General features: G+C 40.5%; 1 protein-coding gene across 1 annotated transcript in view; it reads right to left on the bottom strand.

The window, feature by feature from the left end:
• The window catches only part of CDC14B (cell division cycle 14B), an 86,405-nt gene that overhangs the window by 2,344 nt on the left and 64,611 nt on the right, over positions 1-19,450 (bottom strand). Inside the window, exons 7-12 of the mRNA XM_018555444.1 lie at positions 18,375-18,437; positions 18,156-18,243; positions 16,952-17,182; positions 16,250-16,388; positions 14,914-15,076; positions 13,443-13,546 (exon numbers count right to left, since the gene is read on the bottom strand). Of these exons, the coding sequence (XP_018410946.1) occupies positions 13,443-13,546; positions 14,914-15,076; positions 16,250-16,388; positions 16,952-17,182; positions 18,156-18,243; positions 18,375-18,437 (788 nt within the window). The remainder of the gene's footprint in view (positions 1-13,442; positions 13,547-14,913; positions 15,077-16,249; positions 16,389-16,951; positions 17,183-18,155; positions 18,244-18,374; positions 18,438-19,450) is intronic.

The raw sequence follows: 19,450 nt of genomic DNA, 5'->3' as shown, positions 1-19,450 counted from the left end.
ATTGGCGCTACCATTTTTCTAACAGGGAAGATAAAGTCAGTAAGTCTGTTCTCCCCATTATGTTGCCCCTTCATCATCATCAACTTTGTTATGAACATTCTTAGTCTGATGGAAACCTTGACTATCACACCTCACTGTCTTGGCACACTCCTAATCATGAAGAGACCTCAAATTGAGGGGGGAGGGAGGTAAGCAGAAACAGCTCAATTTTACCAAAAAGCTAAACGCTAAGAAAGGACGTCTGGATCTGATGCTATAGGGTGGATGTGAAAGTTGAAAAGTTTATATTAATAGGAAACTACTATTTCCATAGCATTGGTGAACACTTGTTTACAGCAGTGCACATTCTTTAATATATAAAATGGCACTAAAGGTTATACTTCGGTACAATTGCATGTGCTTGGATAAAGAAGCATTTTTAGACAATATTATCTAACCCACTTGGATTAATATAGAAGAATTTTGCATAGTGAACCTCAGAGTAATATCACTTATAGGACAGATAGGGCAAGCCCAACATTCAAGAAATAAAGAAGCTCATACTGCTGACCTATTCTTGAAGGTCAAGGCTCTAGTATGGTCATCTATACAGTTGCTTGCAGCAAATGCTTAGCTACTGACCCAGAAATGACATGGGCATATCAGACGTCCTTACCCTGTATATAAACATGGTTTGTTTCAAACCAATAACGCATTAAATAGTAAGAGAAGGATGTGCTGCAAGAAGGGCTTATATATCTATCCATGACAGGCTATTTTAATATGTTACAAATTTCCTATTCTTTTGGGACAAACTCTGTATATATATTAACAGAAATGGAGAGTATAAAAACATTATCTATAAACATTCTACAGAATGGACGTGTCATTAATTTGGTTTATTATAGAATATAGAATTACAAGTGGGAATGTTGGTGGTTTTCACACAATTTAAAAGGAGAAATATGGGATGAGTGACATGGAACTCATCCCAATAGTTAAAGGAGACATGTGACACCGCAGCTACCACACATCGGCTTTATAGATCGAGAACTGAGTAATCACATAGGCCTAATCACTCCCTGCAAAGAGCGGTAATGTTCATGACAATCACTGCTCTCCGCAGGGATTTGCCCCTCCCCTCTCCATTCCTCCACCGCTGACTGGAGGGACAGATAGGAGAGGGGGCAGCCATATGCCCCTCTCAACACACTTTTCCTTTAAAATGTCACTGTGCCATAACAGCTTTTGCAAGTAAACATGGCAATTTAGTGGTAGGTATTAAAGGACCCAGATATCAATGAGCATAAAATGCTGTAAATATTGCTTGCATCTATAGTTTAATACTGGTTGGATTCCCTTATTCACAATTGTACAAACAGATCTGTATATGAACATCTAGAATCTGCTTATTGTCTTACTAATTTAAAGCAGTTATCCAACAATACAAACCTAATGCAGAATGGAAACTCTGCTCTTAGTTAGTTCTAATACATTTTATCAATGGTTTAAATACCTTCCAGAAATGGATCTGTTACAAAAGACCACTAATCAGAAAAAAAAACAACAAAAAAAACCCACTGACATGGAGACATTACAGAAACACATTAAATTACTATTAACAGTTCTATTTGGCTACAAAAGACCAGAAGGATTTTTAGCTGCACAGAATGTATGTCACTATATAATGCCAACATTCCAGCATCTGACACTTGAGGCACCCCACTGTACAGTGAAAGTGGATCACACCAGTGATCCGAGTGGAAGAATGCCTTTAGGAAAGGATTCTCGAAACTCTGGGCCAATGCAAAAAACATATGCTTGCATCAATGGGCTGAAGCAAGATTAAGGTCAAAAATGTAGAATCAAGAAAGCAGCAACTGAGTCTTAAAAGGTAGCAAACGATACAAACAAAAGTAATTTCTAGATGTTAAGACCATGAATGCAATCACGTACATCCTGTTGAAAAAAAAAATTAAGCAAAGGGATCCCCCCTCGTCAAGCTTTTAGTTCCGTCTTTCCCTGCTGTGGAGATTCACCCCTCTATTTATCCTGGTGACCATTGTGATGGGAAATCCAAAATGTTAGAGTTGTCACCACCTTACAGTTTTTTTAGATTTCTCAGGGATTATTGGCGATTTATCTCTGCACATCTGCTATGGTTATCCCGAATGGGATATTTTTATATCATGGAGTATACATTGACAACGGAGCATTATATCAAGTCCATATAAGAAGTCAGGCAATGACTCAGCCCACCAAACCACACTAACAAAATAATGGGATTCATTAATTTCTTGTAGTTATTTAAGAAAAGCAGGAATTCAGTGAATGTTGGGTTTACAGCTACCTACAGGTGGATTTAGAGACTGGCAATCAAAAAACAGTGCCAGTGCGGTATAATCCCTCCTACTAGCTGCTGCCTTAGTTTTGTGGAAAAGCAGCAGTACCAAGAATATGATCATAGATACAGTTCATTGAGAGACATGGGTCCCATCCCTCTAAGACTTGGATTTTATGACAAGTACAAGACTCATTGCGAGAGCCAAACAGGCCTGAATATCCAGTTGCAAAACTCAAGTAACCTTTAAAAGATCAGGTGGCAGCCTTGCAAATCTGGGCACAGCAGTCCAACATCAAAAACACAAGAGGCGTTAACAGACCTAGTAGAGTGCGCTTTCACAAAGATCCGGTTCAGGGACCATTAGGAATGACAGTCAGCCTTTCTAATGGCAGCATAGATAGATATGCACCACACAAATTAAATCCACACAATGGAGGGAGATCTCTTTTTGATGAACTAAGGCTGGACAGAGGGAAGGAAGAATGATGTTCTGGTTTGGGTAGGAGGAAGGCTCTGGGCCTCTACACCACCTTGATCCCTGAAGATCGCCTCTTTGTATTTCAACAAGGATTGCTACTTGGCTCAAAAGGCAGTTTTTTTTTTTTAAACAATAGAAGAACAAGGCTTCAGATCACACATAGCCATAGCAAAGCACACAGAAGAAACAGAATAAGAGACATCCTGTAAAAAAAGTCTAAAAGGTATCGGAGACTGGTGGTCTCTGTGCCTGGATCAACATTTGTTCTCGAGTACCATCAAGAGTCAGATTTTGGCACTTGTGATCTAGTTTCATTTTTTTTTTAATAAAGGCCAGGATGTGTCCCACTGAAAATTTTCTAGGGTGAAAGCAATTTGCCTCACACCAAGCAAAGTATGCTTTTCATGTGCAATTTTAGACCCTAGGGAAGCAGAATGTTTAGCCTTTAGCATCATGATAATCGCTGAGAGAGATGCCCCTGTCCCTCAAGATCTGTGCTTCAACCTCAATGCCAGCGACAATGAAACAGGATAGTAAACCAGTCCTTGGGAAAGAAAAAATGGATGATCTTGAAAAGCCTGCAGGGCATCTGCCAGCCAGCTATTGGCCACCAGTGCACCCACTGCTTCTGGCAGAGGATCTCTGCAAATAGAGACAAAACATGTCCAGTTTGTTGTTGAACCTGGAGGCCAGGAGGTTCACATTCGACATCTCCCACTTGTCACAGGTACTAGAACACCTCCGGACAAAGTTTCTGATCTCCCATATCCAGGCACTGGAGGCCAAGGCAGGGCACCTGCCAATTGTCCACAGTAGGTACGTAAATGGCAAACAGCTGGAACATTTCGTTTTACTCAGGACAGATTCTTTTGACCTCTTTTCATTGCAAGAACTCTGGTTCCTCCCTGATCATTTATGTACGCCACAGCAGTGGTGTTGTCCAGTGAAAGCCTGCTTGGATGACCTTCCAGTAGGGATGTTCAGAATTGTAGAGACAACCGTATAGCCTTAAGTTCCAGAATGAGAATTGTGAGATGAGATCTCTCTGATGCCCAAATCCCCCGTATTGACTTGAGACCTAAATCACCAGGACTGTTCTGCCAAAAGGTATTGGGGTGATGACCCCCCTGCTCCAGAAGAACCACAAGAGCAGCATCAAGATGTGCTAAAATCGATGACGCAGGCAGGATCTAGTCCCAAACATCTGAGATATTGACAGCCCAGATGTCTACAAAAGGCTAACAGATATCCCCTCACTTTGGAAAGTGGGAGTACCTCTTCATACTGAAGGTTTGTCTAAAAGGTTAGGGAAACTCCGCCCACGGTTTATGGATAACTGGGGACCAGGTTTGGGTTTGGAGGTTGAGAGCTGAGAGTAACAAAAGGAAGTCTTCGATCAGGGGTGAACCTTCCTGATCTGAGGTCTAGGCTTTTTCTGCTGAGGCAGGCGATTACTTTTACTCCCAGTGACATCCTTGACAAGGGTGTCCTGGGCAGCGAAGGATAGAGACATTGTCCCCTGAAAGGTATGTGTAGCAAAGGCCTTTTAAATGTCTGTTGTGTAGAGTTTTTTCGTTCTGTAACCAAAGAGTTCTTATATTACCCAACAAGAGAGCCATGCAAGAAATGAGACGAGAGACATCTGACAAACTGTATACACAGCAGCTTAGAATACCAAATGATCAATAAGGAATAGGATCAGCTTGGGAGGGGGCCAGATGCCTTCTCATAGCCTTTGTCCAGTTGGCTGGAGTTTGACAAGCTAGCACAACAGTCTAGGTAGTTTGCAAGGCAGGACGTGCCAGAGAAAAAAAAGTTTTTGGAAAAGATCCCCAGTCGCATTTTGATAGGATCACTAAACAAAGGCGCATCATCCATGGGCATAATCAATAACTTGATGTGAGATACTGTTGAAAAAACAGAGAGTGGTCCACATTTTAACAAAGCTCTCTTGAAACAGGTACAGGACTGCTAGTCATTTGGGAGGAGTAAATGGCTTTTCAGGATTCTCCCAGTCCCCATATAGGACTACAGAGAACACCAGGTGCACCGGAAAGGTCTTGGCAGTCTTAGGGCCTCTAAAAGAATTTACTCTGGGAACAGTGCTAGTAGATTCTACAGAATGGTCCTCAAGTTTTAAGGTGGTCTGAACCACATCTGCTACAGTCCCTCTAAGCCTGGGAGTAATATTGGAGGCCTGTGGTTCCTCAGGTACAAAGTCATCATTGAAGGACTTAATGGACTCCACGTCACAGAGTTTGGTGATCAAAGGCTTGGAGGCTGTTAAGGCCGCTGGCAGGTCATTTATTACCTCTAAAGCTATTGGAGGGAATACACCAATCTGGGGAGTCGTGCATAGAGATTTGCTCAAGCAGTTTGTAGAGAATCTGATTAAGGAAAAAAAAAATATTGACTAAAGAAAAAAAAATAGCAAGAGAAAAATAAAAGGGAAGAATTCTCTCAAAGAAAAAAGGCATTTATCCTCTTCTTAGGACACTAGTAAAAGAGTTATACCGGGCTGGCAATGGTATTTGTTTTCCAGTGTACAAATCCTCCTGTAGGCAGCAGTATTATTCCCGTGTTCCTCAAAGAACGGTAAAGAAATCTCTTAAGTGGACCAACCCTTTAAGCAGAATAAAGCAGCGCACCAACAGCAAATTTTATGAATGGCGCACCACGAGAAAGGAAGAACTAAATTGCTTTTCACTTTTTAACATATTAAAACTTTTGTAAAATGTGTCAGCTCCTACATTCACGTTCATTCATGGAAACCCTACAAACACACATAAAAAAAAACTGCAACATTAAATGTTGCGCAAGTTCCTCAAAGCTTGTACAATCATCAGACTATCCCGTTTCCTACTAAATATTGTATACGTTATGCATAATAGCCATTGTAATATCAAGAGGTATTGTTGCTGCTGCCCTGTGTAAACTGCAACTTTAAAAGTCAACTGTCTAGTTTTTGCTCTTAAAAAAATGTCTTCTCCATTTATCCTGCAGCGCCAGTTAGAGGGTATACCCCTCCAGAGCTGCAAACGTATGCTCTATCAGCAGTTTGCCACCTCAATAATAAGGAAGCCAGAGAATGAAACAGGTACCTCCTATAAACATCTAATTTAAATATACACTGAGTGGCCAGATTATTATGACCACCTGACGTTTGTAGGCAAATTAGCTATAATTTCGTGCTGAAGTTGCTAGAGGGCCAGACCCTTATAAATAGGGAAGCAGGTTGTTTACCACGACAGTAGAAGTGATTTTTTTTCTGAAGATATGGGTAAACAACGCGACTTAACAGCCTTGGAACGTGGGATGATTGTTGGCGCTCAGAGCCATGGAGCGAGTATCAGCAAAACAGCAGAATTTGTTAAATGTTCAAGAGCAGCTGTTGTTAAAGTGTTTAAAGACTGGACTGTCAGCCGAAAATCTGGGTCTGAACGTGGGAATTTTGGCCGTCAGCGACTAGTCAATGTTAGGGCAGAACGGAGAGTGGTACAAGACAACAGTGCAGTGTCAGATTCCTCGCATCACCTTTCAACATCTCGTGGAGTCACGAGGCGGCCCAACCAAGTCATCTCGTGGAGTCACGAGGTGGCCCAACGAAGTACTGATGGGGTGGTCATAATAATCTGGCCACTCAGTGTAGATTGCAGCAGGGACATGAGAGTCCTATTATCTAGCCATTGGAAGCAACAGAAGACTAAGATCTTTACTGATAATGGACAAATTTATGTATATTTTTCAGTGAACTTTGACAAACCGTATTCGTATTGCTTCCCTGCATGAAAAAACAACCAAAAAAACAACAAAAAACCTGTAGTAACATCTATGGCTGATAACAACAAATGAAGACATACAAACCACCAATCACAAGAGTTCTGTGATATACAATCAGCCATCTAAACTATAAACTGTACAGTGGACAACAAACCCCGAAATGCACATGATCTTGCCAAATATAAAGCATAAACAATCCTACTGGTAAACCATGAAAGGCAGAACATGGTATCTCAAGCAGCTGACTGTTAGAACTTTTCATTTGCTTTTTTAAATCTCTATGAAAATAATAGAGGGTAACCAATAAAGGGCAGGACACTTTGTATAAAAGAGAATGGTGGATGTGTCTGTAGGATGAAAATTAGGATGTCTTAGGGTCCGATTGATTTCTTGCTGAATAAGCAGATTCCAAGGTGCATAACATTGAAGCATTATGTTTCTAACGTTTTGCTGAACTACTCCCCATTAACCTGGGAAGTTGGCAAAAGGTTGAAAAACACGTAGTTAAGAAATTATATGTTAAAAAATTGATTTTGTGCTAAACAGTGAAAGAAAACAAAAAGCAGGGGAAAGCAGACAAAGCTCATGCACTTGACACACATATGCAGACACAACAAATCTAACGGGACACTTACACTAGCCATGGTCCTTAAGGCTATTAGGTTCTTAACCCATCAAAACAGAATATCAGAAAGGGCAGAGGGGAGCCCCACACAATCCACCAGGTGACTATGCCACACAATGTAGAGAACAGCATAGCTAAGGCCCATCTAAAAGGGGAAAAGATGGAAGAACAAAAATGCAGATGGAGAAGCAGGGCTTGGTATGCTGTTGATGGTGCAGTAGCAGTGATATGTGCTTAATCTGTTTAACCAAGTCTTTGAGGGCACCATTTAGTGGCAATTTTGCTTAAAAGAAAATCTAAACCCAAGAATAAAAAATAAAATATGTAGCCACCACATCTAAGGACTGGTATGCTGCAATCTATTAAATTGCAGCATACCAATCCTTAGATGTGTTTAGATATGCTTTAATTAAAACAAACAAAACCGCAATAGGCGTGTTATTTGTCATTAACAGGTTTCAGGGTTGACTGAATTCAGGTCCCGGGACTCTACAAATTATGACCAATTCTGCAGGTATTACACATTAAAGTGCAACTGAAGGCAATTTTGTTCCATGTCTTACGCTTGGAGAAAACAATAATACGTCTCATCCTGGATTTGAGCCCTGCCTTATGTTAATTCAGAAATCATAAAAAACTTTTAAATGCTCAAGGCCCTCAAAGAGTTGACTGGATAGCACAGAATGTCCAAGACCATAAGCTCTGCAAGTTCATAGGCCAAACCTGGGACAACACAGAGAGAACAAAGACAAAAACACAACTATAATAAATACTTTAAAGTAGAACTGTGACCAGACTATTGAAATTTAACCATTTGTATAATTCTAGCAAGCAGTAAAATGTTTCAACAAGCCTCTCTAGCTGCAGACACCATGGAGCAATTTAATTTCACAATTGTGAGAAAAATCACTGCCTGTCATTTTCTCTCATTAGTTTGTTTTGTTACCTCCTCCCAACAGTGGCATGGCAGCCTTCCATCTTTCTATTCTGAACTGTAAACACAGAGCACAGAAGGGAAGTAGAGCAGTGTTGAGGAAAGACTAGAGCAATTTCAATACTTGAGGGAACTTTGAGGAGAAATTGCTCAACAATGTTTGTAGCTACAGAGGTCAGTGAGGGCATGTTTAAAATGTACTGCCTGTTAAGATTAAAAATAGTAGCTTGGCCACAGTTCTACTTTGAAATAGAAATAACCTTGAATGTTTAAAGTTTTGTTAGGCCACAATTACTCTTGCACAATGAAAAGAAAAGTTTAAAACAAACATGTGCACACTTCACTGCAACATAAAAAATATTGTTAGTATTAATCCAACAAGAACACAAATGTCAGAGTTTAAAGTGACACTAAACTCAGGAGATAAATCTTAATGCATTCAGGTACCTTAACTATTCACAAAAATGTATGTTATTTAGTGCTGCAACGAGCAATATTTTTCATAATTGATTAGTTGACCGATAATTTTTTCAATTAAAATCTGATAAAAAAATAAAATTTAATCTATAAATTTTAAATAAAATACACAAATGGAGTTTTACAAGAAAGTTTACTTCTGAGTAAAACTACATGCACATTTTTTGCAAGTACAGCACACTGGAACACATGGCATTGCAGTACATGTTCCAGTGCGGGCGGTAGGCACGTTTGGGGTGCTATTGAAATTAATCAAGAAAAAGGATCCTTGCTGCACACCTTACCAGGATTCCCATGTGGATATACCAGTGGGTGCTCGAAATGACTGCAGATGGCACCGCCACATTCAGATAGTTTAAAAATGTCACCAGCACACCAAGTGCAGCGGGGGCACAGGGGGAATGCAGAGGTACAGCGGCTGACAGCCAGTCTCTTCTTACCGCAGGGCGCCGACTGCAGCAGTCTGTGTACCCTAAGATCCCCGTCGACTCTGCTGATACAGGCAGAGAGAGCAGCAGGGGTCGAAGGGGACATAAACCGCAGCATGCAGCGGCTCCCAGCGAGGAGGAGAACGGGGGAGCAGAGCGGCAGCAGGGGTGGGTTGATATTGAGGTGTGGAGCTCTCCTCACTGCTGGACACCAGCTGCAGGGGCCTGTGTCCCTTCCTATCCCGGCTGGGAGCAGCAAAAATTGGAGTGGGCCGGAGAGCCCATGAAACAAACAAAATTAACCAATCGCAGAAGCAACTAAATCGATAATAAGAATCGTTGAAGGAGAACTATGAGGCGAGTGAAAAATCACTCAGCCTCATAGTTCTAGCCAACCTGTGACAATGAAACGGTCACAGGTCGGCTTACTAGATTAGGAACTGAGCGAACACATACCGGCGGTCGCTCACTTCTCGATCTATCCCTGCAGAGAGCCGTGAGTGACTGTCACTCACGGCTCCCTGCAGGGATTCCCCCCCGTCCGATCCTCCAGCGCTCATTGGCGGAACGGACGGGGCGGGTACAGCTGGCTCTGCCTCTAGATAGGCAGAGCCAGCTGTCAATCACACAGCTGGGTGGATCTCGACAGTAAAGTCGGGATCCGTCCTGGCTGCAGCGCCTCAGTATACCGTGAGGTGCAGCTCGCGGTATACTGAGCTTTGGGTGACGGGAGGACGCTAGTTTGTGTCCTCCCGTTACCCTTAGGAGAACGATGGAGAAAAGCCCTGACCCCATAGTCCTCCTTTAACAACGATTCTCATTAGCGATTCTCATTGATTAGTTGTTGCAACCCTAATCTTTTTTGTGTATCACTCGGCTGTAGATCCTGAAATCATCTCTGAATTGGTGCCGACGCTGTCCTTCCTTCTGAAGGGGGGCTGCTTTTGTTCCCCATGGTCCCTGTGTGTGTTGTAAAGTAGTCACTGCTCCAAGCTCACTCCTGTGATGGACTACAATCCCAATTAAAATGAGTAAACTAAATTTGAGATTCTAGTCCATCACAGGAGTGAGCTTGGAGCAGTGACTACTTTAAAATGACTTTTTACAGTGACTACTTTAACAATTAAAATGAAAAGTATTACTTGAAAAAAAAAAAATGTTTATTTAAAAATGATGTGGTGCATCTAAGACAAGGCAGGCCAAGATCTAAAGTGAGTCAGGCTAAATTGTCTTTAGCCATCTCCTAACATTAAAATGTAAATAACTTGCCCTAAACCATTTCTAGGGCAAATGCTCTGTGTTTAATGGACAGTGCAGTCTATAATGTTGACCGATGCATATAACACAATCGGTCAATTATTATACATGTCATTGCAGCCTGGTATTCTGTATACAGGCGGTCCCCGGGTTACATACAAGATAGGGACTTTAGGTTTGTACTTAAGTTGAATTTGTATGCAAGTCGGAACAGGTACATTTTTTAAGTGCAACTCCAGCCAAAAAAAACATTTTTTAGTTTTGGATAGCATAGGGAAGGGTCACAGTTCTTTTGCTGTCTGTTCCTGCTGTATAATTAAAATTGTTTTTATTTAAAATGACCCAGCAAAAAATGTTTTTCTATTTTTAATTTTATAAACTTTATTATTTGTTTGCATTTTTAATTTTTATTTATTTAACTTTTTCTTTACTTTTTTTTAATTTTTTTTGTCTTTTTAGTTGAATTTTTTTTATACTTTTATTATTTAATTTTTTTTGTATTTTAATGCTGGGAGCCATAAGCAGCCTGCTATTGGATATTTCAAATTGCAATAGCCAATAGCAGGCTGGCTATTGCATCTGCCCACTGCCAATCAGCAGAGGAGGGGCCTGAAGCAGAAAGTTCTCTATCAGGTGCCCCCAAGCTAATTGACAGCAGACAGGGGGCGGGTGCAATAGCCAGCTTGCTATTGGCTATTGCATTTTACAATATCCAATAGCAGGCTGTGTATGGCTCTCAGCCTGCAATGAAGAGTAGGCAGGGGGGCAGGGCAGAGGAGCCGCGGCCAGACCAGGAGACCGGAGGATCGTGGAAGGGAAGCGGACGGGGGAAGCCGACGGAGCGGCTGAAGAGCAAGCTAGCACATCAGCGGAGGTACGTGGGGCATCGGCGGTATGCAAAGGTCTGTGTCCCTGTTGCCTCCGCCAACACAGGCGCGGAGAGCAGCGGGGATTTAAAGGACACAGGTTGCTGCAGCCACAGTTGTGGACCCCGTTCGTAAGTATGGATTGTCCGTAAGTCGGACGTCCGTAACTCGGGGACTGCCTGTATAGGATAATGTTTGCATATGGCGAGTGTTCATTGGTCAGCTGCCGTGTATGAATTGTATGGCTGCCGTTGGAAGGGGAGATGTGGAAGAGAATGGTAGATCCCCCAAAAAGGTATGCGTTGGGATGGTGTGGGGAATGGTTGGCTGGTTGGACAGAGGGGCCCAATTTGTGGGGGTAATTTCGGTTTCCCACATGTGGTGGGAATCTGGAATTACCCTTTCATATTTGTGACTTTTATTGCTTTATGGCAGTCTACAAACTCTTGCAGAGTACCAAACTTTTACACATACAGTATAATCGCCCACAAAAAAAAAAAAGGCTGTTTACAAACAGGTAACCTATTCAATTAAAGAGTGTTAAAACGTCAGCGCTGATGAACACACACATATGATGATGATGATGACGACGACAACAACATACAGAAAATGTGGCCCAATCAGCTAAAATCAGTATGTGCATGGCAATCTTAAAATATATAAACAGTAAGGGTCTGTGTCAATGGCACCAGTCTGACATTTTAAAATGAAGATCATTCAGAATTCATGGACAGGTGCATTTGCTCTGCTTCAAATACATTTTGTATTCCTACAGACTTGTATGGGAATGCAAAAACCCTTCTGAAGTGAGCAAACATAGGCCCTAATTAAACTGAGTACAACATATGTTCCGATATTGCATACAGCATCCCATGGGTTGGCGGGTGTAAACTTAAGGAGCCAGAAACACTGTTAGAACAGATGTTAATGTGCATGTTTGTTCATGCTTTAAATTTATACCTGGCACCAATACAATACCATATACTGAACACAAGCCTACTTACACACTTTAATAATAAGTGTATTACAATTGCCTAGTCCCTTTGCCTCTTCCGCTTTTATACCAGTCTCTGTGAGTAGAGGTTACACATTATATCTGCCAAGAGCATCTCCCATGATTTCTTAGCCCTTAGCTACAATAAAAAAAAAAAGCCCCGTGTTAAGCTCCAAGTCATTCTTGCCAGAACCTACATGTGACACTGCTGGTGTTTGTCGCTCGCCAAACAAACTCTGCATTGTGGGAGAAAGGAGTGACGAGAAGGCAAATATATGCAGCTAGTGGGGGCATTTAAATTAAATCATTACTTTGCCCCACTAAGGCAAAGTACAAAATTTACTTGAGGCAAGCAAATGAAGTCTGATAGCTCAGATGTCTATATTGTTGAAAATCCACTTCAATATCTCGCGTGTATCATTACATACAAATCTTACTGTATACCAGTTTTAATGTGAAGACACTTACAGGTCTATTCACAAAAGGGTGAAGAGTTTGGAGAAGGCAGGAGAAGTGAACAATTTAGGACAACATAGCTGAATTGGACATTTTTTCCAAATCAGTTAAGTTGTCCTAAATTGTTCACTTCTCCTGCCTTCTCCAAACTCTTCACCCTTTTGTGAATAACCCTGTCAATGATACTAACAGCATTCAATAAACCTTAACGTTAAAAAATATAAAACATAATATAGACTGCTGATCGTAAAAGGATTTGGTAAACCGACACCTAAATTCAGTTACCAAAATCATATAACTCAGCAATGGTCAATTATAGTGAGCACAAAACCGACAGACCATGAGAATTTGCAGTCACCTTTATATCAAGTCCAGGAAAAAAAAAAGAAACCTGGACTGAAAATGAATTATTACATTTTCAATCTCCCAACAGACTGTGAAAGTTCTACAGGAATCTAACGGAGTGATCTGCCCCTAGTGGTGACAGGCCCCAGAACCATGCCACAAGCTATATTCTCCACATGCTCCCGTAAATTCTAGCAGTAAATACTGTCAAAGTTTTTGAACTCCTAATATTTAGCTTAAGCAATCTAGTTACAATGTAGAGGACAACTTGCTGGTCACTGAATGGCTATAGACCTTGACTAAAGCTTTTAAGACAAGACAGTTAATTGCTACACTACAAGAAAGAACGGATACGGTACAACCTTATATTTCAACTACAGATGCTTTCAATTTGTGGTGCAAATTTAAAAATAAATGCTGCAGCACTAGCAGGGAGTCAAAATGGCCTAATAGAAACTTGATCAATGGTTCAAACTTACGACAAAGGAGCTGCTGATGATTTTCTTGTCTGTCGCTTGCACTTCAAGGCACGGAGCTTATCGCCCTGAGTCATACCATTGACTTCTTCATCATCTGTACTGTACTGTAAAAATAAAACACCATGACTGATAAAGTGGTAGTGAAATAAAGAAAAGAAACTCTGCTGCAGTTTAGTATACAAACAAGTTAAATGTATCAGCATGCAGGAAAAGGCAGGCCATATTACCTAAAAGGGTCAAACTTTCTACTTCCTGACATGACATAGTGGGAATGCGAGACTCCCGACCTTGTAAAACATGCGACAGAAGGCTTTACGCTTTCTCAAGCAGAAGTTCATTTTCAAATTAATTTTGCGTGAAAATTTTTTAACTTTTGGTTCTTAAGAAAGGTAGGGAAGATAAATCCAGATTTCCACTAGAACATATGGATGTCAGCTGGTACTTGGAATGAGTTTGTAAACCTTGCCTATGTAATCTACATATAGATTGAGTGGACCAAAGCAAGCACTGGTTTTAAAAGTAATTTATATCAATAAGTGTGGCCAATTGGTTTTAAATGATCTTATGCGGATATACGATTCTGATAAGACATAGAAAGACGGATTGCATCAGCTAACTGTTTGACCTTGGCTATGCAACAGTGCAAAAGGAGCAGAGCTGAAGACACCTCTGGAAGTGGACTATTGATTGAACAAAGCTTTATAAACCTAACTAGTAGGACTAAAACAACAAATCAATTTTGTAGATAATAAATCAATGAGAATGCTGCGGTATGTGACCCCTCCGTTCCCTGCTGCTCTCCCTGGCAGCAGGGATTGGTTGGAACACAGACTGCTGCAGCCAGTGCCAGTGGGGAGGAGAAATAATCAGCTGTGACAACCGGGAGATGTCAAGATAGAGAGCAGGGAGGGGTGGTGCGGCTCAGGATGGAGAGTGGAGGATTGGCAAATATGTGAAATATTTATCAGTACTGATCATACGATGCTTGCAAATAACTGAGGACATAGTATCCCCAAATATGAATGCATAGGAAGTGCTCTACATCACTCCCTGTTCATTCACAATTGTGGACATAGTATCACTTTACTATCACATTGATTTATGAATGAACAGGAAGCCTCTGTACTTTGTTCCTGTTCGCTGAGTGCTTGGGCTGCAGAAAAAGAGATTGAGGACTCTGTGCCCTCAACTTTAACTTTTTTTTAATTTATTTAAAAAGAGAAATGTTTAGACCCCTGATATTTCCACAAAGCCCCCAACTAAAAACAAAAACAAAAAAAGTGGGGAAAAAAAAAAAAGTCACCAAGCCACATTGGGAGACTGTCATTCAATGTCTACAGTTACCTGTACAGTACATCCCTTAACATCACCCACAGCACTGAACAGCATAATTCTTGACTTGTTCTCCGCAGTTTTTATTCACACTGAAGATTCTGAAATGATCTGATATCACATATTTACAAAAGATTACCAGTTCAATGTCTTCTTTGCCAGAAGCTTTGCTCAGATCATCCTGAAGAGAAATGTCATCTACTCCAGACATTATAAATGTCATGGACACTTTGTTTCCATTTTTCTGCTCGCTCTGCTTCTTGCGATAAATGTCTCCTTCCATCCAAAGGCTCATTTGCTTGCTTAAAACACCATAGGCGCACTCCAGCAGCCCCCTCTCAACATTATCTATACTGAAATCCAAAATACATTTCTCAAGGGACAAAGGGGGTTCCTTACCGGATATACTTCCACATGCAGACAGCCCAATATTTACAAAATAGAAATGCAAATGGAAGGATGGATCTCAGTAGCTCACAAAAGAACAGTAAGAGAAAGGAAAAAAAAAAAAAACCACACCTGCAAAGTCTGCCTGTTCAAATGGTAAGTCTATTATCAGATCTTTTAAAATACAATTACATTGAACATTGCTTTGTAGGTCAAACAAAACATACCTACATGAAAAAAAAAAACCAGCAGATTCTGGACACAACTTTCTGGGTAAATCAAAGCAATGTTAATGGCTGTGAGTATTTGAATGAAAAGATCAGAAGAAGTTGGAAGTTAAAGAAAAAATATGTTCATCAATTAGATGAAAATGTAAAGACCAAATACAAAATTCTGTGCAAAGATTCAGCTGGCTATACTTCCTTTATTTTGGCAAATGTTTACCTTTATTGTCACATCTTAGTGCTTCTTAAAGAACGGTTTGATGGCCTCACAGCTGCCAAAGTGTTTCAAAGGTAATTTCTCCAAAACTATTTCTGCCTATCCACATCGACTTTTGAAACCTCCATCCTGAGCTCGACTATGGTTGGAAATATATGACATCATCGAAACATAGCTTCTTCTTATTGGACTACACTTCCTGACATGCAGGTTGAGGCAGTAGTAATATGTGGGCTGGCTTTGTTGGTGTGAAAAGGGTAGTGACGGATATACAGAATACCGATCACATTACACTCAATCAACTCTCCTACCCACTGTTTTTTTTACAGGGAGCTGGGTAGAGAATCAGAGGTCCATTGTGTGCCCTTGCTATGTCTGTTATTAGGGAGTTCACTGCTGTAATCTAGTAGTTCTTAGATCATTTGGGAAGAGAGAGCAGGGAGGAAACCCGTTACCAGGGATGGCTTGGCTGGGGAGTAATAGACTGAACCAAAGTAAGTACTTTTTTGGGAAGTGGACACATTATAAAAGTAAACCACATACGCTTTCATCTTCGGTTGAGCTCTACATTTGCAACTTTGCTTTTACTGCTGTACCCAGGGTTTAGTTTTAAAACAGAGAAAGTGCCCATTGTTGACAATACTTACTCCACAAGGTACTGCTGTTGCGGACCAATCACAGATCCAGGTCTACATATCCGAATCCAAGCAATGGTCTCTGCCGCTGTCATTCTGTAATGCTTCATCAAATAGCATGCAATGAGGGTACCTGTCCTCCCTAGACCAGCTGAGAAAATAGAAAAAACAAAACAAAACGCAAATTAGAAAAAAGCAGAAAGATTCACAGAAGTGATGCTAGGGCTTTCAACAGAGCAATGTAGGATGCCATGAGGCACAGAAATAGCAACAAAGGATGTATGTTTTATGTGTTTAGCCAACCATTTAATTACTTTACAAGCAACAGAAATATGCAGGTACCTTATGTGCTAATGTGGATAAGATCTAGGAATGTATCCTTTATTACGGTTTTAGTTATTAAACAGGTGAAACGTTTTAAAGACTTGACCAACCAAAATTCTAAATTGTTTGCCCAGCTTATATGGCAGTCAATAAAAGGGTCAAATACAATAAAAGAACAGTATAATGAGACGTACCAAAACCGAAGTCTACATTTTTTTTTTTTTTTTTTGTAATACACAATGATTTTGCATGTAGTTGGTCATGTAACCACTACAGAGTTTAAAAAAATAGATTGGTAGAGAATTTAGGAAAACTTGATCCAAGTGGGTGGCAGTGTAACAAACAAAAATTACAAGAGAAAATGTACCGTTTAAAATAAAATGTACAAACCTTTGCAATGTATAGCTATACCGCCTTCTGCATTTTCACAGATGTTTAGAAACTTCTTCAATATAGAATCACAAGGTGTACTTCCATCGACAAAGAAAAGGTCATGGTGCTCAAAGGCGCCATCTGTAAACCGCTTTGCGTCATACATTTTCTTGTTAAGGCGAATAACAGTAGAAATGTCATGTGCTCTGAAGTATGGGAAGTAGGCTTCTGGAGCATGGTGAGGGTAACCTGAAAAGAGAAAATGATGGATGAATTGCCACATAGCTGTGAAGGAACTTAGAGCAAATGTCACTTGAAAAAGCATTACTAAAAAAGGTTGCCTGGAAAAGAATGTCCTTAATACAGACTTACCTCTCCAAAGGGCAGCGAGTTCTTTCTTAATAGGCTATGGCTTCTGGCAGCTTGAGCATTAGAAGTGTGTCCAATGCCTGGCCCCCCCACTCTGTTTTCATAGGCCAGTCCCTATCATACAAAGTATGGGTGTAGAAGCAGACTGGAGGAACCACAGTGCATGGCTTGTGACCCAGGCATCAGACAACCAGAATTGCCAGATGTAAAGATTCTTCCAAAGGGTCCTTGATGAGCACTACAAGAGGACTTTCCTCCTACTGGAGAGCCCCAGCACACCTTAGCAATGTGTTAAAGCATTCTGTGCTGCACAATGCATTAAGTCAGTCCATTAATTCGGAACGGGCTGCCAACGCATCACAGAGCAAGAAAAACAGGATCTGCAGACATTTTTTATCTCAAAGTACTAAAACACGCATTGCTTTGGGGAACGCAGCAACACAGGCCAGTCAGCCCCTACTGTATTTCTGCTTTGCTGTTCCAATCAGAACAAATAACACTGCAACACACTGTACAGATATATTGTATGATAAATCATACAATATATTTGATGCCTGCCTAAAGAGCTTTCTTTTGCAGGCAACTTTTTTTTTTTTAAAGCAGCAGAGTTCTTTAAAGCAAACCTGTCCAGTATTTTTCACAAGCATTGCTGTGGTCAGCAATGTCAGCCCCACACAAATCTAATGATAGCTTTACTTTAAAATGATAAATACAATACCAATGACTGTGGCAGGCCAGAAGATGCACATTCCTCCTGGCCTGCCTTCAACAAACCCTTTCCATGGTACTTCTTTAGATTCTTATAAGTACCAACCCTGCTTTTTACATCATTTTTGTTTTATTTACTACATACCATTTTCCATTTTACTCTTTTGATGAGGTCCACTAAAAGCTAGAAATTTCAGTGGGATTATCCAGTTGAAATCCCCATTTTCAGCTCTCTAAATGAGAAAACAAAAAAAGTGATCAGGTTAATATAGGAGAGACAGTGCTGTCTTTGAGGTTTCCTGTAATGACAAGAAGGCTGATGACTAGCCAGGAAACTTTCTAAATAAATTGCTGGAAATCTCACCTCATAATGCTGGTATTCCTCCAGATCAAAAATTCTAAAATCAAAGAATTCATACTGGAAAGCCTACAAAAAAAAAAAAAAAAATAGAATAACCACCATAAAAAAAATAAAACCTCACACATACTAACACCAACATTACCAGCTACAGTGAAAATGTCAGCTCTACATTGATGAAATATATTAATGGTAGATTTTATATTTTGCAGTCAAAGAGAATGTCAAACAAAAAGGCCACATTTCAGGAAAGCGACAAATGTTATAATGCAGCACAATAGTCACTAAACCGTATACTGGTTTGGGGTGGAAATGGGGTGATCCAAATCAGACGTGTCAGAAAATGTCTGTACAAATGATATGCTACAATCTCTATAGATTTCTAGATATCTGCTTGATTAATGAATGCCAGTTTACATCGTCTATAAAACACCCTGTGAAATCCAGCTCCAGAGGTACAGGACATCCTTCCATAAAGGAGATGTCTAGAACACAGGAGGGTATAGCAAGAATAGAAGAGTAAGATCTTTAAGTGACTCTAAACTCAGGAGTTAATTCTTAAAAATGCATTCAAGTATCTTAACGGTTAACAAAAATGTATCTTGTTTGTGTATCACTCGGCTGTAGATCCTCAACTCATCTCTGAATTGGTGCTGACACTGTCCTTCCTTCTGGAGGGTGGGTACGTTTGTTCCCCATGGTCCCTGTGTGTGTGTTGTGAAGCAGTCACCGCTCCAAGCTCACTCCCGTGATGGACTACAAGCTCACATTTAGTTTACCAATTTGTATTGCGATTGCAGGGCATCACTGGAGAGGGCTTGGAGGTATATTTTTATTAATAGTTAAGATACATTCATGTATTTTTAAGATTTGACTCCTGAGTTTAGTGCCACATTAAACAAGACTAATGAAGACTATTCTAGGTGTATAGACAGCATTAAAGCTGAAGTTCAGGTAATTGGCTAAATGCATAGCTGAAATATATATAAGGGAAGGGCTTTACTTGGAAAAGAATTGGCTCTTTTGTCCAGCCAGTCCAGAGAATGCCAAACAAGACAGTAAAGCTAATCAACTGACTTTTC

Source organism: Nanorana parkeri, unplaced genomic scaffold, assembly GCF_000935625.1.
Source record: "Nanorana parkeri isolate BGI_ZX_2015 unplaced genomic scaffold, ASM93562v1 scaffold197, whole genome shotgun sequence".
Lineage (NCBI taxonomy): Eukaryota > Metazoa > Chordata > Amphibia > Anura > Dicroglossidae > Nanorana > Nanorana parkeri.
Note: the sequence above shows the minus strand (reverse complement) of the source record. Positions and strands in the feature narration are given on the sequence as shown.